The sequence below is a fragment of the Lissotriton vulgaris genome, chromosome 5 (assembly GCF_964263255.1).
Source record: "Lissotriton vulgaris chromosome 5, aLisVul1.2, whole genome shotgun sequence".
NCBI classification, from domain to species: domain Eukaryota; kingdom Metazoa; phylum Chordata; class Amphibia; order Caudata; family Salamandridae; genus Lissotriton; species Lissotriton vulgaris.
The window spans coordinates 1,501,487,242-1,501,511,537 of record NC_141693.1 but is presented as its reverse complement, the minus strand read 5'-3'; the positions used below and the strand labels follow the sequence as shown (position 1 = coordinate 1,501,511,537).

The 24,296-nt window shown below is 45.3% G+C and overlaps 1 protein-coding gene across 1 annotated transcript in view; it reads left to right on the top strand.

Moving 5' to 3' along the window:
• The first annotated feature begins 2,177 nt into the window (after nucleotides 1–2,177).
• LOC147712855 (acidic mammalian chitinase-like) overlaps nucleotides 2,178–24,296 on the top strand; it is a 59,618-nt gene continuing 37,499 nt past the window's right edge. The window contains exons 1-3 of the mRNA XM_086923517.1: nucleotides 2,178–2,237; nucleotides 7,368–7,397; nucleotides 18,990–19,191. Of these exons, the coding sequence (XP_086779643.1) occupies nucleotides 2,186–2,237; nucleotides 7,368–7,397; nucleotides 18,990–19,191 (284 nt within the window). The 5' untranslated portion in view covers nucleotides 2,178–2,185. The remainder of the gene's footprint in view (nucleotides 2,238–7,367; nucleotides 7,398–18,989; nucleotides 19,192–24,296) is intronic.

Here is a 24,296-nt window from a genome sequence, read left to right as displayed (position 1 = left end):
CACGCGAAAGCAGCAGCAAAGAAGGTGGCAGGGACAGTACGAGTTGGGGAGGCAGTCAGACTTTTCTGCCAATAGGCTGTCACATGGGGCAGCAGAGGCACCCCTCACCCATGCCGGTATGTAGGACTGGTTAGAGAAAGCTACACAGTGACACAACCATCCTGCTGGAGGACTTTTATAAAGATCTAAAAGAGGTGTGGATGCGAGTTGGGGGGTAGAAATCAGCAAATCTGTACGCTGTAACCTGCAGGTGGCTCCAGGGAAGTAAAATTGAAGCACTTGGGCAGAAGGTTCTTGAGCTGCTCGACCTAAGCATAGACCTTCAATGCCACTTGGACGACCTGGTCCCAGTTTTCATTCTATTTTATAATGACTTTGCAAAGACTGGAGCCTTTGCCCCATCCATGCAGAAAGCAGTGGTAACTGTTATACACAAGCTTGGGAAAGACCCCCTGCACTCTTCTCCTACAGGCCCATATCACTACTGAATGTCGATGCGAAGATCTTTACAGGGATTTTAGTTCAGATGCTGGTTCCGTACATGCAGGGGCTGATGGACCCAGGCGAAACGGGTTACATTCATGATAGTGGGTGCAGTGACAATACTAAGCAACTCCTACACCTCCTTCCTACTCTCCATCAAGGCTGAAAAAAAATTGGCCTGAGTCCATTGGCTAGCAGCGACACTGGAAACAAGCATTTGCAATGCAATAGGTCTCACATTTGCGAGAGTTTAAGCTATTGGCATTATAAATGACAATGCCTTTTATTTGGGTTTTCAAAAGCAAAACATATATAAAAGGCAGTCATTTACAATGCCAATAGCTCAAACTCGCGTAAATGCGAGATCTATTGTATTGCAAATGCTTGTTCTTGACTCTTGATGTGACGAGCCTGGGACAGTTTGAAAGCAGATGGAACACTACAGCCCCATACACACATAGTTTTAAACAGGCAAAGACCAACAACCCTAATCTGCACCACCGTAAGCAACTAGGCCCCATCCAGAGAAAACTATAACCTACTCCAAAAAAGGCCATCAAACCCCAACACAGTTAAATATTCTAGCACAACCTACACCCTGGATAACCCAAATTTAGAGTAACGCCCTGCCCTACACCTAGGGCACATGAAATGACTCTCACTAATCATGCACACAAGACAACACGCTACCAACACGCACACATCAGCAGCTACAACCAGCCCCACGACAGTGGGATACATTCCAGGACCAGTATCATATACCGTGTCACTGTCTGTATGGACTTGCAACTGGCCCAGTGAGCACAGTGGAATGAGCAGGGTTGATCTGCTGGGCCTTTCTACAATTACACCTGCAGCCTGTGCTCCTGGTTCAAACGAGTGTCTCCTTTGCAAGTAGGCTTATCTGGAGTCCCAGCTGAGAAGCAAGCAACAAGTACAGCACCTTTCTGTCTACCAGATGTTGCACCCAGGCTTCACGATCTGGCTGCTCACAGCCATCTGCCCCGTTTCTGCAGCCTCATCACAGAACCTAATTCATCATATAGTTGTGTACCTTCAAGGTCTGTGCCGTCCTGTGCTTTCTTCGGACTCTCTTCAAACAAATGTTTCCTAGCATGAAGCACTTTACCAGCTTGTAACATTAATTGTGATAATCTGCACTTAGATGGTGCAAAACAGCAAGCAGTGATGTAAGTTCGTGTGAGCTATGCAGCTACGGGGTGGAAACCCGCCTTATTCCTGATGCCCACTTTCCCTCAAAACACAAACTAAGTCTCATTGGCATCTCCTCTGGGTTAGTCTCTTAGATGGTCCACACCTCTGGTTTAGTGGCAGCCTGTTGAACGTTGAGTGGTATCATGGCCATCACGCAAGCATGTGAATAGGGCCCATCATATTTATTTTCTAATAAAAAGTCACTTACTGGGGTGGAGTGGGCCACACACAGCCCAAGGCCATCATGCCATGGCACCCGAGACACTTGTTAGCTGCACCCCTCTGAAGGACTCGTATTCGTAGCAGCTGGGTTAGAGTTAATCTTTCTCACCTACAGAGACCTTGCAAGATGAATTGATTTTCTGCCCTTCTGTTTTCTTGCTCCTGCTTCTGTGTTGTTTAGCACCCGTCCAGGCGCCAGGTGTGTGGTTCCCACCCTGATAGGATGGCTGCTTTTCATATAAAAGGTAAGTCACCGCTGAGGCGCATGTGGATTCTCACCTCGAGCACAGCAATGGGGAAGATGCTTCTGTGGGCTGGTAAGTGTCACCAGATCCGTCCCCAGCAGAGGGCTGATAGAATCCCCATCGGTGGCCTTTGTGTGTCAGGGCAGATCATCCCATGCATTCGCTTACCAGCCTATACAATTCACAGTATTTGCTCTGTCTGGACAGGGACTAGAGGGAGTGTTGGTTGTTTAATATTCCCCAGCCTGAAGGTTTGTGTCACAGGAGGTGGCTGCCTCCAGTTCACCCACAGCAGGCACTCCTTGCCCCCTTGATGGCAGAGGCCAAGAACCGCATCACCACAGAATGGTGTGAGCCCTAATCTCCACAAGACATGCCCCGCACAAGGGACATTTCTCAGACCCGACTCAGTTCATGGCCTCTGGTCCCCTCACAGTAAAGCCTCCCAGTGTCCTGTGTTACCAGACCACAGACTGCATCATCATGGATGTGAACCCTCCTCGCCCAGGGTTGATGGTTTCACGTGTGTCACTCACACTGGAACATCAGCTTTTGTAGAACAGGTTTTCTTTGCTGGAGACTTTGGATTTTCTTTTATGGGTAAGTATGTTCATTGCTTAGGATAGCCAGCCAGTCAATGAGATTATTCACCTTGGAAAGCAGAAGGCACTCTGGCCTCACCCAGCCAGCTGTTGCATAGTCACTCTTTAGCATGCAGTTCTGGCTTTTTAGCCACTAATACTTTCCATACCGGGATTCTGAAGCCTACATGTATAATGCTAAAGAAATATGTCAAGTCTCAGTAAGCAAAGTGCACCGACTAAAAGTTTAGTACAGTCTGTGGGAGTCACACACCACATGAGGCCATAATACAGGTATGTATGAAGACGTATAAGGACAACCATTCCCCTCCAGTCTGCTCCTGTGCTTCTCCTGACTCACAGACCTACAGGAACAAACTCCCACACCTCTATTTTCAGTTCACTCGCATGTATTCGTTCCAGCCATAAAGAATGTGTTTATACATTTTGTCTCAGCCACCCTTCCATTGGCATGATGTTCCATGCATTCACTGCTCCTTCCATGTAAACATATGCTGTTCCTCAGAAGCCCCTTCAATATCACAGTGTGACGTTTTACTCCTGCGGAACCCCTCCTTCACCCTGCATCTCCTCTCTTTTATGTGTCCGCTGAACCTGAAATGTGAAGTTCTGACGTGTGTTTGAAACCACTGCAGCTACCGCAGGCGTGCCCAGAGGCTAAGCTCCGAAGTACTGAGTCCTCTGGGCAGCTGAGCATATATACCTTACATACGTCTTGCCACCTCAGACTGTACCTGCACCTCAGCCTTAAGAAAGAAGTATCCTACATGAAAGAGTAGAGTCCCGCCTCATCACCATGGCTAAGACTTCTTTCATTTCATCCCTGGCTTATACTGACACCTTTTCCTCTTGGGTCTCAACACTCCAACATCATATTCTAACCTTCATCTACCAAAATGTCCTATTACATTTCATATTGTGACTCTTTTTCCTGTGTCTTCTGGACTGTCTTCACATGGTGACATCTTACTGCCCCTCCATCAACCTTGATCAATGATTGATTAATGAGGTGTGAGGAGTGAGTGACCTAAGGTCCGTGGTCAGGGAGGCATTTGGGTGTACATTACGTGATTTGTAAATATACCCCAACAGGCTTTCTGTCACTACTGGTGTGAGCCTTAGAAATGAGACATTAAGCAAGCCTCTTGTGGGCATTGCTAGGTCTTTCGGAGTGCTCTTACATTTAAAGTGATCTGATGGGATTCTTTTCTACACGGGCTGGCCTCCTAGATGTATTCTCTATACCGTGGGGACATTCAGTGTCAACGTGATCTGTGAGCGGAGCATAGAAAGCGAGCAGTAGAAGTAAATTGGATAATATAAATGTTACTTGGGTGTGGTGTATAACTTCATGTACTCCAAAGAAGGCTTTGATTTGTCACTGATTCCTTCATAGGTAGACAGTGTAGAAAACCATCAGGGCTGGTGTGATTCAACAACATCTGATTAGCATTATTAATAGACACGTTCCCATGTTCTACTTCAATGATACAATTAACATGATCAATTAATTGGACCGAAGTATACAGAATTACAGTAGTTTATCCTGAAAACTGGAGCAGTGTGCTAGCAAGATGAAGAAACAAGCATTGATCCCCTTTGTGGTGGGGGCCATTGTTCGTTTAGAATCAATATTTTACACTTGCGTTCCAGACCGCTTTGGCATGGCTGGGGGCGAACCCAAAGAAACAGGCCAAAAAGTGGATTCTCAGATTGGAGAGCCATTAAAAGGGGCCAAGATCCCTGTTTTTGACCCATTCAATGTTACCCAGTGGTGGCGAATCCAGGCCTTCACTGCTTGCATGCATGTGCATCAAGTGTTCTATGAGTCCACCGAGATTGCGTCCCACCTTCAGGACAACTTGGATATCATCGGCCTACAAATAAAAAACAAATCTAAAAGATTCCACTAACTAGGCCAGAGGGGACACATACAAATTACAAGGCATTGCTGAAAGGCTCGTTCTCTGTGAGATTTGGCGGGTTCCTGCATTAGTACACATATACTCCAGTTCCAGGACACATCGCAGATGCTCAGCTGGTGTAGGCGCTTCGGAGGGCTCTGATGATGGGCAGTGTCAAACAAGGTTTAATATCACGAGTACCACAATGCCATCTTCATCCACTAGCAGACAGAGACCATTCGAGCGGAGCGTCACAAACAATTCTGCAAACATGTCAGGATGAAAACCAGTTTGATGGCCGTGAAGTCTGGCATTACTCTCAATACATTCTTGGAGTCAGCCAACCATCACCCATTCTACTGACAAACGGTGAGCTGGAGACAGGTCAGTAGATAGCTGGATCTGGCATATCCGAGAACTGCTTTTTCATTCGGGAATTTACCACTGCCTTCTTTTTTAGTTCAATAAGTTTATTAGGATTACAAGAATATATAAAAAACTTGAATAGCATAGAAGTGATACAGATGAGGAAAAAATATAAATTCATCAGGAATTACTATTTGAGATAAAATATAATAAGGAAACCAATAAACCGTGACCCAGAACAATGGTATCACCATGGGTTAAAAGAGAGATTTAAGAGAAAGAAGAAAAGAGAGAGCAGAAAGAAAGAAAATGGAAAGGGAAGGAAGGAGGAGAAGACAGACAGAAGGTAAAGATAGGGAGAGGAAGAAAAGAAGGGAAAGGAGAGAAAGGAAAGGATCTTCTGGGGAGCTACTCCTGAACAAAAGGACAACACTCACGCAAACGAATCAAAAGGATATTGAGCAACCAAACCCTTAGAAGCTAAATCCATATACGAATCTAAAGTTCTCTAGACACCAGTAGAAATTAAAGGGGAGAGATGAGCATCATCAACTGAGGTGTGTGCACCTCTCAAAAAGGATACCCATGCCCACCAAGTGTGATAAGAAATTGAAGAAAAAGATTTCCATTCCATAAGAATTACCTTTACCGCAATAGTTAGTAACAAATCTAGTAATTGGGAGTCCAAGGAATCTAAGGGTAGTGGAGTCCGAGATGCAAGTGGGCCTAACAAATTCATGGGGAAAGAAAGCTGGACCCGGAGGTTAAAAATCAATTGAAGATGTTTATGTATTAAATCCCAAAAGGGTTTAAGAAGCGAACATTCAAAAAACATGTGTGAGTAATTGCCTGTACAAAGACCACAACTCCAACAGAGTACCACTGCCTTCTTAAGGAGGATTGGAAGTGTACCTGGAGTGAGAGTTACATTTATGGTGAGGAGAAGTTAATTTTTCATTATTGGGAAAAGAGTGTTATATAGCATTGCAGGACTCGGGCCATGTTGTGACTCTAAGAGGCTGCTAGCGTTCGCCAGTCGCAATGGTTTTTCTGCTTCAAGAGATAGACAAGATTTGAAAAATGAGGGGAGCACCATATCGTGTTGTGTCAGTATCTCGTAATTTAAGAAGTATTTGTGAGTAGGATGATAGGGTGTTTTGGGCTGTAGCTCTTTGTGCGAAAGATTCACAAAATGCAATAGATGTAGTGGAACAGGAAGGCAGCTCATTGTCTGTCTGAGGTTCTTGAATAAATTGAATGACTTCCGTTACCCGACTACAGTCACAGAACATCTTCTCTAAATAATAGGCAGATGTAGCTTTTGATTTGCAGATTATATAATCTGGCCTGTTTTCGACAATTTGCTTTACCTTCCAAAGCCATGTTCCCCACACCAGGAGTGCCCTCACTTCTAGAGTATATGATCTGTCCGCAATCTGTTAGGGGTTTTGGGTTATTGCCAACATTTGTCAAGGTCAGGTAAAATAAAGTATAAACGAATCTAATTTACAATTGGGGTGGTTGGGGTTAGAGTGATATGCCACATGTAGCTCAAAGGAGACAACATCACTGTCTCTTAATCTGGGAATAAAATGTTCTAAAGAGGGTCGAGTGCCATGATCTATTTCATGATTTCAATGTGTTGTTAACTGACTACAGTGACCCCTCCTCTCCACCCCCTTTCTTTAGTCTCTAGTTTGTATCACAATTTGGTAGCCATTTGTCAATAAACAATTAAACACTGGACCGCTGTCACCGGAACAGTACTCGAGAAGCAAGCTTCCGTAATGTACAACACAACCAGATTATAGGCAACAAAGATATTGTGCGTACATGACATATTTTTCACAGTTGAACCTGTATTAATTAATATTCCCAAAATGAGTTTCAATCATGAGACAATTAATACCCGTTCGGCTTATTAGCTCACTGTTGTTAACCACCCTTTTTCTTTTTGTTCTCTTCCCCTCCGATGCACTGTTTACTTATTTTTCATGCTGTATTTTTTTTATCTCTGGTTTGTTTCCCTACTGTCTGCCCACTATGTAATGCAATTTCCTTCTGTTTTTTTACATTGTGTATGTAAAGCGCTCTGATACCTACGGGTCAAGCTGGCGCTATATAAATCTTTAATAATAAAAAAAAAATTAGTGGAGATAAACAACAGATTACCCGGTGCAGACTCGTAGAGGGCAATGTAAGCGCCACTAGTCAGACTCTTTAAAAGATGGCATGGGGCAGCCTTTTGCTGGATCATGAATCTTGAATCTCAATGTGCAGACGTCTGCTGCTACTACATAATTCATCATGACACAATATTTCTTTTGCAGGGTTGGCCCTTTTGCTGCAGGTGCAGATGGGTAAGTGCATAAGGTTCTTTCTCTGTACATGCACACAATAAAACTACTTGTAGTATTTGATATATATGCCCATGTTGTGTTTGCTGGGAATACATACACCTTTCATTACATTTCTGTACGGCGAAATGACATTTTAATACTATTTTTTAAAAACCAAGAATTTTTTACATGATTTTTAGGTCTGCATGAAACAGTGTTTAGCTGTCTGACAAGACCGGGGGGGGGGGGGGGGGGGGGGAGCAAAATATATACTCCCTCGGTCATTGGTCGTTGTAAATGTAGTTTATGTATGTACTGATCATCCCACATTCATCATTGTGACTAGCAGTTATATCATACTGAGCTTTTCCTCTATACCAACATATGCCTGTTTCATTAGTAATGCAATTGTATGAGTCCACCTCGGTGGCACGGACACAGCATGGCAATGAAGTCTGTCACTGGCGAGACAGAAATCACCCGGACAAACATAGCGCTTCATTTAACTGGTGTACTGTGAGGCACGCACAGCGAAACCACCACTTCACGTGTCTTGGCACACCTGTCTTCAGTGGGTCCACAAGTGGGATGGGTATGCCCAGACGTGGGTCCCTTGCTCACAGTGCCACTGGATTCCATCTAGTCTGGCTGATGAAGGGTAATACCCAGAAACCGGTCCCAGGATGCTTGTTTCCGGTCCAGTGAGGACCTGGCTTGGCAGTTCGGTCTGGACTGTTCCTATGAGGTCAGAGTCAAGTCTGATTTGCATATGGCTGGGTCTAAACTGGGGTGGCATGGTGAGCAAAAGAACGATGGATGTAAGCCAGATCTCTTGACTGGGGTGAATGTATGATTTATTCAGCATTCTGTCCATCCTTTGTTTGGGTAGCATGCATCGATCGAAGGGTCTGTGATACCTTCCCATGGTGGGAGTAATCTGTCATGCACCCACAATACGTGAGCTGGGAGGCCAGTAATGAAATGTTAGAGAGAGTGCCATGGCCCCTGTGCATGGGTGATGAGGTTGGAGGCACCCACAGAGCTCCATGCCATCACTTATCTATCTATGCACTCATTCCTTCAACAATTAACGTGTTCTCGCATTACCCTCCCACCCACTCAACCAACCATGGAACCAGACAATCAATGCTGAAGCATATCTTCTCATAAAAATGTTAGGCCTATTGGCCTTGCCAGTGCTTGCTGTGATTACTTTTCAAAACCTACTGGCCTATATTTCCACACCCTCACTTTTCCGAAGCGAACACTGTACTTGGCCTCGATACAAACCAGACTCATTTGGTGACATATGGTTCTTGTTCACCTCAATTGGCCTTTTTGTCCTGGGCTTGGTTGACATGTAGGTTACTGTTAGAATGTATTAACCTAACTATGGCACGTTTCTTGGTATCAGGCCAGAGGTCTGAAGCACCTCTTGACAACAAAGGCCTGAGTTCTTTTCAGAGCGTTAGCTAATACATATGGGAGTGGAGTGAGTGTAGGAGGAAGGGGCACTGCCTGTGGAAGGCCGTCAAGGCTGGGAAGAGTCAGTCACAAAAACCTCTCAGTGCTGTCTCAGATGTTAGGATGACTTAGTGAGTCGAATGCCTGCTGCTTAAACAGGCAGGGATCTACAGGTCACAAGTTCGAATCTCATCAAGGCCAACTCAGCCTTTCATCCTTTCGAGGATGGTAGATTGAGTTCCATTAAACTGGGTAACAGTAACACCTGTCGTTTACAGTGCAAACGAACGGTACTATCTATATTAAAAACAAAGTATTATCACAAGGAGGACCTCATCTGCCTTGGAATCATTTGAACAAAATGCCAAATGTTTTCCAAAGACTTTTAAGGGTACCCCCGCCCAAGCACTCCCCCCAATTACCCCAATGAAACGTTCTAGCTACCTTTAGTCCCAGTGACGCCCAGCTCTAGTGCACCCCATTGTGCCTCAGGTGCCTCGCAGCTGTACCCTACAGTGCCCCCATTGCCCAATGTAATGTTACCTCTATCCCCACCCCAGTTGTCCCAGGAAACGAGAATGAAGATGTGGTCAGACTTCATAACAGGCTCTTTCCATGATGGTGTATAACAAATGCAATACAATGCTCACTGACTCGCGCAGTCTCAGTCTGACCTACCCAGTCTCACTCATGCTCACTTACGCTCACTTACTCTCACTCAGTTCCATTCAGATTCACTCAGTCTCGCTGACTCACTCAGTAGTGCTCATTCAGACTCAATCTCACTGTGACTCACTCATTCCCACTCAGTCTCTCACTGACTCACTCCTTCTCTCTGATTCACTCATTCTCACTCTAGCTCACTGAGCCTCACTTATTTACAGTCTGTCTAATTCATGACCTACTCATTCGCACTGATACACCAATCCCACTGATTCTGATTCATTCAATATCACCCTGGCTCACTCATACTCATACAGTCTCATTCATTCACACTCAATCAATCTTACTCTGACTCGCCTAGACTCACTCACTCTCACTCTGATTCACTCTGTCCCACTCATTCAATGACTCACTCAGACTGTGACTCACCCAATCTCACACACAGTAACACTCAGTAACACTCACTGTCATTCTCCCTCACTCTCGTTTAATCCCAATTGTACTCTCTTCCTATCACGCATTATCACTCTGAATCACTCCTTTACTGACTCTCACTTTCACTCACACATTGACACACAGACGTGCTCACACATACACATGATCTCTCACAGACACATGTTCTCTATCCAGTGGTGGCTGGTGCCATATGAAAATCCTACAATCTTCAGAGTAAATGAGTTTGCTCTGCTTAGTTTCATAGGTGAGTCTGCAAGATCTAGTCCTAACAGAGCTGGGGCCAGACCAGAGCCCTGCGGAGGCCATTATTAAAACCGTTGAGTCTTGATATGCGGCGCGTGCCTAACTTGAATCAGGAAATGCTCAATCATTGATAATTGGTCAATGGAGATAGTCCGAGTAGATGCTTCCACTAGAGTTACTCTTCGTCTACTGAGTGGAAGGATGCTCAGAGTCAGGAAAGACAGGCGCCTGTCTGGGGCTCCTGGGCCAAACGCATTTTGATGGCCCTTGATCTGAACAGGTTTGATCCAGTTTCAGCTCTTTCATGCCCTCTTTTGGATGTATGACATTACAACGCATGCTTTTACCACGCATGCTGTTACAACGCAGTTTTTACAACGCATGCTGTTACAACGCATAGCGCTTTGGGGTGCTGGATAGTGAATAGTTTAATTTACTATTCTAACTCCAGTCTCCCTGGATAGTAGGGAAGGTGTTGGATAGTAAATTAAAACTATTCCCTATCCTAGAGCACCCCCCAGTGCAATGCGTTGTAATGGTTTTTGTTGTAAAACCTGCGTTGTAAAAGCACTGCGTTGTAAAAGTTTCATTGTAAAGGATGTTTCCCCCTCTTTTTCCAGGTCACTGACAGTGCTCAGGCACACTCCTCCAAGTTCTGCCTTGTTTTCAATGTTGTAACACAACAACAGCTCATTGATATTACTACATATAATCTCTGTAATATCCTCCTATTTCTCATATGTGAGGTCCTATTTTGAGCCAAAAGAAACATTTTTGTGGATGTTGCATAAAATATGAACATAAAATATAAACAGTACATTTCTCTGCAAAATGTCTGTAATAGACTCACACATCATCCACACTAAAAGTAAAGTAAATAAATAGAGTATTCCTTTTAAGAAATATTCAAGGTCATCAGGGCAGACTCTGCAGAGCAGAGCTGGCTCTATCTGGGGGTCCTCTGAATGACTGGGGCCCTGGGCCAGAGCCTTCTTTGCCCATGCCTTAAAAATGTCTCTGCTGCAAAAAAGGTGATTTCTGGTGAAGCGATCTTGATGAAAACCACCTAGCTCAACAGACATAAGCTCATGAATCAAACCCCCTACATTCACATGATAACGTATAACCTCTGAATATACTTTGGCTATGATGTGAGTTAGACTAATGACCCTATAGTATGTGGGCAGACTAATATACACTTTTTTGAAGAAGGGTTGTACTTTAATATCTTTCCATGAATGTCAGTTACCCAAAGACAAAATGGAGAAGACTAGCAGGCCCACCCCTCAAAGATTGAGTTTGAAGGAGTTGGAGATTGTAGCAACAGACCGCAGCCAGCCTACGTCAGGGCATGTCCCTGGGGGGATTCCCCAGCAGGACTCAGGGGCAGCACAAGCCAGTCTCCTCCTGACAGCTTCGCGTGGGAACCTCAAATGAACGTGGGAATCCGAGACTAAGGAACCTGCGCCTTTTAAGGTGTGTGCCTCACATTTCATCATTACACATCTTCTTGCTGCAGCGAGGTCGGCCAGGCATGGCTACACTGCTCGCGTCTTCTCAGCTGCCTGAGCGAACACACGCGCACACTATTCAACATAAATCCTATTTTATGCACACATTTAGAGTGTTGTAAGTTCTAAGCTCACGCTGTTTATAGGCACACACAATACACACACACATCTTTAATGTCACACAAGAATTGTATTTATTAGCCTACATATACATTTTTATTTTAAATGTTAAACAGTGACCACCAGCGCAAATACAAAACATTCAAAGCATCAACGCAAACACCCCCAGCTCGAATAAATACGAAGGTAATATGATTAAAAATCCTAAACATAACATGTTTCATGAGGCTCCTTTAGCTTCAAGCACGACCATAGAAAGTAATGGCACTGACTACCTGCCGAGGAGATGTTACTATACCTGTTGCGAGGCCTTCACTGTGCATCACTGTAGACAGCTATCACCCTGATAGATTTGCATTGGCGCTGTTAGCCTAATTTAAAGATGAGCAGAAAATAGTTGTATGTTAATTCAATATACATTAACAACAACTGATAGCTGCCACCCAAGCCATTGTTAAAGCTTTGGCGGCCTCTAACAGTCTGAACTGTCACACTTCAGTGTGATGGGGAAGTATTGGTGGAAATACAGTGGCTGTGTGTTGTGCAAACTGTGCTGTGGTGGCCTCCTGACGAGGGCCCGGCGCTTATTTGTTGACAAATTAGCCACTGTACTATTGATGAGGGAGGAAAGCAGAGAGGAGAATGTTAACGTATTGTATACAAAGGCCACGAAGTTCGGACAAAATCGATAAGGCCACAGAAATGTCTACATTATTTACATTGGATATGCTCAAGACCTAATTTCATGAAATGGAATGGTTCTTTTAATTTGTTTTTTATTACACACGGTATATGTGCTATTGGATTGCCAGTGGTCATTTTTTTTCTTCTTTTCTGCGATATGAGAAAATCTAAATAAATACAATATAAAAGATACAAGTCTGAGTTCTGTGCATATATAACTTTAGTAAGCACAGCTGTCAAGTTTGCAGCATGCATATGTGTGACATTTCTGTTTCGCAGTACTTATGTATCTTCAATCAGTATTTGTAAAGTGCAGCCCCATCACCCTTAGGGTATCTGAGCGCTGGGGGAGCTGTGTCTCCGTTGAAGAGCCAGGTCTTGAGTTTCCTTCTGAAGTACGCCAGTGAGGGTGCTGTTCTGAGGTGGAGTTGCAGGTTATTCCAGGTCTTGGCAGCGATGTAGAAGATGGGGTGGCCACCGTTGCTGCTGTGATGGATGCGGGGGGTGTGCGAAGGCGAGCGAGCCGGGCCATAGGTGTCTTGCGGGGAGGTGGAAGCTTATTCGAATGTTGCTGTATGATGGTCCTTGGTTGTGTAGAGCTTTTTATGCCTGCGTGAGGATCTTGAACTGGCATCTTTTCTGGATGGGGAGCCAGTGGAGGTTTCTGAGGTGAGGGGGATGATGGTTTATTTGGGCAGGTTCAGGATGAGTCTGGCTGCAGTGTTCTGTATGGCCTGGAGTCTTTTGAGGAGCCTTGTGGAAATTGTGGCATAGAGAACGTTGCCATAGTCAAGACTGCTTGTAACGAGGGTGTGTGATGGTCATTCTGGGGTTGGTTGGGGTCCATCTGCAGATCTTGACGTTTCATGGTCAGTTGGCAGTTGAGGATGATGCTCAAGTCGTATGCGTGGTCTATTGGAGTGCGTGTTGGTATGAGTTGTGCTGGCCACCAGCTGTGGTCCCATGCAGTGGAGTTCTTTCGAAAGATCAGTACTTCTGTTTTGTTCGAGTTAGTATGACTTTGGTATGTCATGAGTGACACCAACATCCACGAGAATGGGAAATCATCTGAAGGAGTTAACAGAACAAAAATACCAAATTACTTTGTGAGGCTTCAGCTTCAAACAGAGCATTAATTGTTTTGCGAAAAGTACCCAAAATGGTGAAAAGTATTTTCCTTTTTAGGTCTGGTGTTATCAAAGACCTTTTGATTTTACTAAAAAATATATATGACAAATTTACTTATAGGGGCATCTGCCAGCTCTCCATTCATTGGTCTATTGTTGCTTTTTTACCATCTTTCTTCCACCCACTCGAATATACAGCATTGAACACTGGGGCAGAGCCCTTCGGTCATTGGCTAGCTTCACTGTGAGTGACTGCATTCTGCCCTTCACAATGAAGTAATCCATACACAAATAGGTTCCCTTCAGTGCCAGGGAGTATTGTGTTTTTTATTGATTCGGCAGCGCTTGAGGCCCATCATGACTCCTGAAGCACGTGATATTTCTTTAATTTCTTCTTGCCCTTCTCCTGCTACCTGAAACTTATTCAGGCGCCAAGCAACAGGTGATCTAATTGCCATACAGTCTGCTGCCACTCCTTTGAGCTTCAAACGTGCTATTTTAAATTAAAGCATGGTACATGCCCACGGAAAGTAGCAGCAGTGATGGCACAAAGGCAGCCTCTGAGTACTTTTGTGACAAGCCCCATCCCGGTTGTACTTGTGCTTGAGGTGCAGATCCTGAACTCGGCCAGAGCACAGATGTGTGACTGCCTATCCTGAGCTTTAGTGCTGCTGTCCATGTTGGTTGAGTGGTTCATCTCAATACAGGTTCACCATCAAGGTTGTTTTTGGGCGCTTAGAGCATCATACTGGCTATTGCTAGGCAGGTGAAGAGAACGGGTGGGAGCCAGTGGCGGCCGCTGCAAAACTCAATTGGGTGGTGCGGGGAGGGGCGGCCAGGTCAGGGGATTAGGGAAATAATTATATTAATAACAAAAAACATACTTGTTCCAATGCTGCCGGCAGCCTCTGTTGTCCTCTTCTCTTCTGATGAAGTCGGGCATCAGCACAGTCTCCCCACCCAATCCCGGCGCTCAGTGGCATTACAAAACTTGAGCCCCCCCCCGCACAGTACATGGAGGGGGGCCCCTCTGGCCACACTCAGGAGCTCTACAGCCAGGGTACTGTGCTGAGGGCCCCCCTACCACTGGGGTTGCAAGGGCCTTTGTTACGCCACTGCGAGCGCTGCTCTCAATAGCATGAGAGCAGCGCCAGGACTGGTCTTTGTTTGCTGCTCAGACAGTACCTGGGAGTCTGTGCTGTTTCTCCAACCCGGCCTAAAACGGCTGGCAAAACCGTCATGCACACTTACAGTGTGTACTACTCATCCCCTGCTGGCTGTGACACCAGCCAAGCCCCACCCCGCCCAGACTTGGCTGGTTCTAGAGGGAAACGGGAAAAATAAAATAATAATAAAGTAAAATAAATGAATTTATTATCATTTTATTTTTCCCGTTTCCCTCAGCTGGCTCGCAGCAGGGGTTGATCATCTTCTGTCATAGTGGAGGAGCAGCCGCCGGTGGGACCTTGAACTGCAGGCCAGACTGATGGTTTTCAGTTGCAGGAAAACAAATAAACTGCTCTGAATCAGAAAGGAAAGTAAACTTGCAGCAGATCTTTTTAGCTCTCCCTCCCACTGCTCACAACAAAAGCCAACAACTTTCCAATATGAGTGAATGGTAAGCACCTTTTCACTCCACGAAGTGAGAAACACATCTTGCAGCGTTCAGTCTCCCATTTATTCTTTGACGGACTGCTAGTCATGTCTTTGGTCTCCTGTTTAATACTACAGAGGCATCCTATTTGCATGCCCATAAGTCATATTTGCAGCACTTTCTTAAGATAATTAGACAGTACCATGGACGTCAATTCACCAAAATGCCTGGGGTAATGGAAGTGACAACGCACACCATTTGACCTTTACTTTGACTCACATACACATGCTTACACATACTAACACATTCACACAATCTTGTGCACGTAAGCATACTCTCAAACGCTAGCAAGCATATAACATACATTTCATAGCATTTTATACTTATCTTAGCTTCCAGGTAGAGTCATATTCTAGCTAATGTACTCCATTTCTATTCCACTAATAGTGAATAATATTATTCACTATTTGTATAAGAAAAAATTTGACAGAAACCAGGCAAGTGGAGTTCCAACCAGCGTCCAGTATGGAAGAGCTGCCCCTGTGTTCCAGGCCCTGATTTTGCAACCTCTGAGGCCAGGGGTCGCAAAAGCAGCGCCAGGGGTAGCAAGAGGCAATGAAAGGGTAGTAGCTGTGACCCTTTGTGACCTCTAAATGATGCCCATGGACAGCATGGGAAAGTTCAGGACATCCTTAAAGCAGCATTGTTAAAGAAAAACAATGGTTTTGGGTGGCCTAAGAAGGTCCTAGTAGAGTAAGGTATAATTTTGGTAAATGAATTAATCTTGGGAGACAGTTTTGTAAAAATATGTACAGTAGGGTAGGGGAGTTTCCTTGCATGGGCGTGCGTGCTTGCTTACTTTGCTCGTGCAAAGTAAGCAAGCACGCACGCTATATATAAAAAGCGCGTAAAATAACTTCAACCCAAAAAAGTTTTCCCTCCAAATTTAACTAAAGCGCGTTACATTCACGGTTCGCCTTATATCTATATTTATAGAACTGTGCATGAATTATATGCCACTGGGAGCACCACATCACTCTGTTTCAAGAAGTTATGATTTTGTAAGGCCTCAGTATTAAAACTTAAATTCAATTTTTCAGGAAAGCTCACATCCTGATGATGATCTAAAATCATTTAGATCGAAACGCCGTCGACCCATGCAAGGAAACTCCCCTACCCTACTGTACATATTGTTTGGGGGAATACCCTTGTTTGTGACACCTTGTATATAGTTTTTTAACAATATTTCACTCAGTCACTATAAGCACCTTGTCACATGTGTTAGCACCTGAAAAAACAAAAAACATAATTGTGAAAGCATAAATAAAGTTTTTTATATGTTTGTTACCTTACCTTACAAAACTGTCTACCAAGATTAATTCATTTACCAAAATTATACCTTACTCTACTAGGACCTTCTTAGGCCACCCAAAACCATTGTTTTTCTTTAACAATACTTTCACCCCAAGTTTTACTAATGGGGTACCTTTGTTCTCCATAACTATCCTTAAAGCAGCATGCAAGTTGTCAAGTAAGCATCTGTGTATTTTTAACATGTCTCAGTTAACATGCTCCAGACTTTTTATGTCTGGTATTAACCATGCACCTTTTGATTTGAGTACAATTACAATTATATACAAAATATGCAGACAAACTATTTACAAACCAAAAGTGAACCACCGTGAATGAATACAGTTCAGTGAGCTAGCAGAAGAGATCTTGAATGATCACAACATTGCCAAGACCATCCTAGAAAGTTATCTGCAAGAACAGCAAGCACAACGTGAATGGAAGACAAAAAACACAACTTTGCTCGATTATGCTAATGCCTTGTATCTTGGCCTGCCAGCATATACTATCCATAGACTGCAAGTGGTGCAATACGCTGTGGCGCGCCTTCTTCTGAATCCACCAAAGAGAGCGAGGATCTTGAGTCATCTTTCCTTTCTGCACTGGCTCCCAGTAGAGAAGAGAATTCTGTTCAAAACCTTGGTGCTGATTTTTCGTGCTCTCCTCAATATAGGCTATCTGGCTTCCCATAATCTTTTCTACAATCCTGCGAGGCGCCTCCGGTCCTCACATCTGGCTTCCAGAGTGCCGAGAGTGAGACTGTCAACTTCCCTTGTTAGGTCCATCTGCATCAGAGATAGGAAGCTTCGGAACCTGCTTTCAGGAAGGGATTGAAAACGTGGTTATTCACACTGTAATTTGGCTTGCTCTTGAATTAGCGCCGGGACACTCCTAGGAGCATCTGAGGTCTTTATAAAGTTGCTTCCTCATCATCATCATCATCATGTGCTGCAGAAATAATACACAGTGAACATGCTGGTGGTGAGATCCCTTTTGAACAAGGTGTAGTTGAGACCTGAGGCCTTCTTAGCATAAGCCAGGAAAAGTCACTTTAACATGTCATAGTGAATTTGTTTCAAATTTAATGGGATCAAATATGAGTATACATATCAATTCAAGTGTAAATCCGCATTATACTCAATGTTGATAATACACAATTATATAAATGCACAAAACAATCCCACACCTGTTTCTATAATATACAGTATGCATGGGGCACATTGCAATTCTGTTTTTCAATCACACATTACACATAGCACACATTGCCAGGATAGCACTCACGTTGTCATGTATGTAAAGTGCACAAGGCCCTACCCATTTCCACATGTACAGAACATACAGCATCTATTGCCAAGTCAATTCCCTCAATGTGCTGCTCCCACAGAACATGGCATGCTCAATTTCACATTGCAGGTTTGAAAGCACGGTTGCCTTCACAGTTTCCAAATGCCTGTTATGGATTTCGAACGTTGCCTCCAAAGGTTGGCTGCTATCCTATATGTGAAGCTCACATTGCTATTCCTATTTCCATACTGCCATGTGTGTAGCTCAGATATCTATGTCAGCATCCACCTTCTCCTATATGTAAGGCACACATTGCCATGCCCTGCTCTACGCTCTCCCATAGGTCGAACCCATGTTGCCATGGCAGCTTGAACATTTGATGAGTAAAAAAAACATTTACCTTTATGCAGCACATGTGGCTGTGTCTGTTTCCACAATGTCAATTTGAGATGCGCGATCACCAGGCCCATTTCCACCATCCCAACTATTTACCAACCTTTAACATGTAAAACTCACTGCTGAGGAGCTGCTGGGGCTCAAAGCCCGCCAGCTCCACCAAGACCCAGAACGGACTATTGAACACAGAGGCCTGGACCCACATGGCACAGGTCCAGGCCTTTACCATACTTGCGAGCCAAGCAGATGTGGTGGTCTGCCCCACTGACACCTTCTTCAACACTCTCATTGAACAGGCAGGGTGCTGAGTTGGAAGGGTAACACTGTCCATCATGCAAGTGGAGACATGTATTTTAAGAAGCTTGTTAAATGAGTGGAGGGTCTGTGCGCAGAGTGTGGTTTGCTCTAAATACACAAGAGCCTCTGTACTCTTAAAATTAATTTATTTTTCAAAACGTTTAGTGGTTGGTAGCTGCTCACTACTTGGGAGAACTGGGACCATTTTATTACTGCTGTGGGCTAGAGGTCTATGACAGGTGCCAGACCAGGCCTGATTTATATAGAGCATCACCCGCTATATTCAAGGTTGTCCCCAGGGCCAATAAAGTGTTGGCCTTTGGCATACCTTTTCTAGAGGCAAGGATCCTATTGGAGGTTGACCCAAAAAAGCCTTTGCCGTCCTCTGCAACCACCCACACCATCCTCTGTTCTCTGTTTCTAGGTTCAACCTACAAATTGGCCTGCTACTTCACCAACTGGTCGCAGTACAGAGAAGCACCAGCAACATACTGGCCAGCAGATGTGGACCCAATGCTGTGCACACACATCATCTACGCTTTTGCCAGCATGGAGAACCACAAGATCGCCACTTATGAAGAGAATGACCCAGAGCTCTACCTGCAGGTCAACGCCCTCAAGGAGAAGTCAGTAATTATTACTCTATATTTAAATGCATTTCCACCTTTGTAGTTAAGGTTGACCCTAGGCTCCTTAGAAAACCCTGTTTTTTGCATTATTAATGCCATCCATGGACAAATAAACACCAAACTTTGGAAACCCAAGGTGCAAAGTCAAGGTGTAAAGGAAGCAGTTTTCTGTTTAATGGTATAAAGGTAAACCTTTCCAAAGGCAATATTAGCCAAGGGGAAAAAAGCCACAATGAATGTACACTAAATTAGGTAGGCATTGTGTGATTGGTTTCATTTGTTACTTTTGGTGGGTTTGGAATATAAAATAGAAATAAAAGAGGCCTTTGTGCATGGGCATGATCTGAAAATATCCGTTAATGTATGCAAACATCTGGGATATAATAAAAATAAAAAGCAGCATTCTGATTAGTTGATTTTTTCCCAATGTTAATGAACATCGCAGCATGTGGTTGCCTGTGGAATATGTTCAGAGCGATTCCATCCATTTGATAACAAAAATCATGATGTTAGCAATTCAAAGGAAAGAAAACAACACAAATTAGTTGTTTCCCCCTAAATAAAAACATACTACACCAGCAACAAAGGGAACCCATGTTGTAGAATGTTATTTTGATGAGGATAATACGCCCCATTAAAAAATAACGTGACGTTCATGAACATCAGCTAAAAAAAAGAAAAAAAAAAAAAGTACAGTTGTCAACAATGTGCCAGGGCAGCTGAGAGTTCTTCAGGTCATCCTTCACCCTCATTTTATGAAGGGAAAAGATGGACTAGGAGAGCTGACAGCTGCACTTGTGCTCTTCGAAATTTAGAGGAGGCTGCGGTGGCAGCTGTCCCAGTTGTCCTTGTATGGTGTGGATGAAGAAGGACCTAGACCGCGGACAGCTATCCTAGAGGCTCATTATGATGGTGGGCGGACAGCAGTCCACCCGCAATCGCTGTGGAGCTGGGACCGGCTGCCGGTAAGGCAGCAGTCTCGCTCAGTGTATTTGGATGTGCCTGCCACTATGCCGGGCGCATCCAGGCCCCTGATCATTGTGGATGGTGGTGCTGGCAGCAGCACCTTCCGCAATGCACAAATGGCACATAGTGCCTCTCCATTCACAACGTGGCAGGCAACACGCGGTGCCTGTCACCTTGTGCATGGAAATATAGAGGCTACCCCGGCTGGCTCCCAGTGCACATTGACAATCCCAGAACCCAGTCTCCACCAGCCTTTTCATGACAGTGGAACCGCCATGGAAAATCTGGCTGATGCCAGCATTGTAATCTGGCGGGCGGTGCCTGCTAGGCATCGCCGCCGTTTAACACATGCTGATCGCCAAGCAATCGCTATAATTGCGGTGGCGGAAACGTGGTAGGCAGTTGTGAGAAGTTGGCCGGCTATATGCTGTCCACTAGTGATAGTGGGCACCTTGCACCAGTCCAAACAGCTCCTTAGAGGTGATAGGTTAAAGACAACCTTCATTGAAAGCTATCCTGGTGGTAGCTATGGAGAGCAGCCTTCAGGCTAAGTCTTGATGGAATGTAAAGCAGCTTGTTTTACCAGTCTATAATCTTGTGAATGACCAAATGAAAGGAGAACCACACCAGGTATATGTATAAAATATGTGTATTTATTCTAAACACACCCTACTAGTCTCTTTATGAGGCTAGAGGTTAAAGCACATATGTTTCACTTAATAACACACAGTAAATTAGCACAATATACGTTGAGCCCTAGGGGCGGACCAAACCATATATCTATAAAGTGGTATAAGAACCATGACTTAACTAGACACAGGGCCTAGAGGCAGTAGAAGTGCTGGGACCACAAGGAACCACCCAAGATAGTGACACAGGGGACCCACAGGGGACCCACTTGGGACGCATGCAGTGTGAGAACACAGCCGCGGATCACCGTTAACTTCAATGGGGAAAGTCGCAGTTGGACATTTAAAGACAAAGGACACTTAGGGGAGGACTTTGAGCAAACCCCTTTAGACTTAAGGGGTTCTAGGGGCAACACCCAAAGGAGCACCGGAGTACTCGAGTTACCTCACCCAGGGAAGCCGGGTGCATAGGTGTGTTTTGGTGTCGGGAATCATCGTTGATTTCATTGGTGATCTGCTGCAAAGTGCTGCTGCCATCGAAGAGGAAAGTGTCCGGGGTGATCCAAGCCTGGATCGAATATGAGAAGAACCTAAAAGCAGAGGGGACAGAGTCTGGATCACTAGCCAGTGACCCGGGGCACGATAGGTGTATGCCCACCGATGCCGGGTGATTTCAGGTGAAGGAAGTGAAGCTTGACTCTTCAGTCACAAAGACCAGGAGGCGTCGACGACAACCAGGAGCTGGATTCGAGCTGTCCCACAAAGGATGTCGAGTGCTGCGGTGTCGGTGCCCGGATTGGGTCCAACAAGCCTTGCCAACAGCAACCCATGCAGAAAGAAGAAAGATGCTTCAGTGTGGACCAGCAAGGTCCAAGGGACTCACCACTCGGTGGGGAGTCAGGGCACATCTGGAGCAACCAGAGAAGCCCAAAGAAAAATCAGAGTTGCCTTCACAGGGACCCACCACTTGATGGACCAGGGATCGCAAAAGGGCCTCGAGAAGTCGCACTCAGAATTGGTAAACTGAACACTCGTGGAGTGTAGGCCAGTAATCTTCGGCGCAAAAGGTGCCCGGGGCTTGGGCGACAAGTAACCCAAAGCACAGCCTCAAAGAACGTTGAGAAGCTGGTGCACAGTGTCCAGGAGTTCCGGTTCCATGTCACTCACGAGGGCTGAGGGTCTCAGCTTTGCTCTGCAGGGGAGTAACTCCTTTAATCTAAGGGAGATTCTTCAGTCCTCTGGCACTGAACAGATCGTCAAAGTTCAAGGATTCAGTTGCAGATTTTCATCCAGGGATATCTAAAGTCCTGTTGCCAGGGGTTCCTTACTTATACCCAAGGAAGGGGTTGGACATACTCTGGAGACCCACCTATGGGGGGGTTTGGAAAGAGGGGTGGCTGCACCCATTTCCTTTGTCCAGTTTCATGCCAGAGCAGCAGCTGGTAGCCCCTGCAACCGGTTTGAACTGGACTATTCACAGGGACAACAAATATGCCCCCAGTGCAGACTTCAAAGCTCTCTCAGTGTGCACCTACCCAGTCCCAATACACTAAAGCCTGTCTGGGAGTTGGCTACACCTCCCTGTGACAGGAAACCTATTGTCCAGGCCTCCCCTGCCTGAGTTTCGGTCAGCAGCAGGAGGCCAGACTTGTGTCTGTGGCTGCAGCATCCATTTTGTGATGCCAGGGCTCTTTAAAACTGTTACCAGGTGTACCGGTGTGTACAAGTCTCTCCCTCTAGAAGGGTGGAATTCTACCCCCGCGGCCAGGACTGGCGGGGGGGGGGGGGGGTAGGATTCCAAAGTGTTTGACACCAAACACGACATGTGTCCGTGCATCACAGAACAACCCCGGAGAATAGATTCCGAAGGCTGCAGAGGGGCCCTGCTCATGCATGGGCACCCTCTCACACGAAAGTAGTCACCCTGCCTTCAGGATTGATAAGGCCTGGCATAGGGGTGACTGACTGGTCTCTATGTGTAGTGATTTAAGGTAGATATAGGTAACCTATATCTCAGTAAGGGGTGCATGCACCACCTTACCCAGGCTGCAGTAGCAGTCCTGTGGTGTCATTTTGGAAGGTTTCCCAGTGGTGGCATAATACATGCTGCAGCCCCTGGTAGGCCTCTGGGGTACCTATGGCCTTAGTCCCTAGTGTAACATATACTAGGGACTCACAAGGGTATCCCAGTAACCAAACTGGAGTGTACCTATAGTACATGGAATCAATTTAGAGAGGAAAGCAGAAAGGTTGGGGACCTGAATAGCAGGTTCCCAGCCAAACTAAGTCAAAAACCATAAAAAAAACCAGGAAAAAAGTAGGGGCAACCATGTAGTCAGATTCCACCTTCCTACGGTGGTCTTTGTGACTGCCGCGGTCAGTAAGCGATTCCCCCGTCTTCCTAATGTGGCAGGGGGAAATGGAAGCCAGATGGCGGAGAGACCACCACTGCCGGGCCGGCGGTGGCGGCCCCTGCACATCCTAATGGGCTTTCTAGTGTTTGTAACTGTGAACAGGACACTGGAACTGCTGTAAGCTACCCCGGTACACACAGCTAAAGAGAAAAATCCATAGTCTTTTGGCAAAGCTGAGAGGATAAAGTCAATATTGTGGTGGTTTTACATTATATTTCAAGAGGCTATTGACTACTTAAAAAAAGGGGAAATGATAGCAGTGGAAGTGGTCCGTTCATAACAGAAATTGATTATTTTTCATATATGCAGCCCTCACCTACAAAGGGTGGCATGCTTCATCACCGAGTCCTGTCTATATCCAATTCGGGGCTTTGGTTGGTCGAACTTTCTGATTTTCCCTCTCAGTGGTTTGGAATACTGAAATATTAAACATGCACCAAAACCCTGAAAACAGCGAATATTGGGTTAATTTGTAGCGGCGGCTCCGCCGATAAGGAGCGTCGCGTCACTTTTCTGTGAGTAGTACAAAAAGGAAAACATAAATCGATAATAGCGCAATGTTCTCAGTTTATTTTTCCCTATTGGCTTTAGGGCGAGGCAGGCTGGGCTGGCCAGAGCAGGGGCTGGGGTGGAGTGGTTGGCACTCTCTAAGTGCACATGACTGTTTGACTGGTCATCTTGGGCCGGCCAAATCGTCATGTGTACTTAGCATGTACACCACCCGACTGTACTGCACAGCCTGGGTGGAGAACATGCACTGGCTCCCACTCCCAGTCTGAGCGCTGAACCACAGCGCTCTGACCGGTCATGAAGCTGCTGTCATGCAGGTGACAGCAGCGTTGTGATTGGCTAGGGGAACCTGTGTGCTTCTTGATTTCTGCATCAACATCGGAAGAGGCCGGAGAGGCAGTGGCCTGTCTGCAGATACGTGGATTTCTTTTTTTAATCCTCGCTCCCCCTGCCTCGCTACCCCCTTAAGCAGCAGCTGCCACGGTTTATTTTCCATTTTTATATCTCTTCCCAGTATTTGAAAAAATCTGAACACGAAAACAGAAACATGTTGCACGGAACTGTTGTATATTACAGTTGCGGG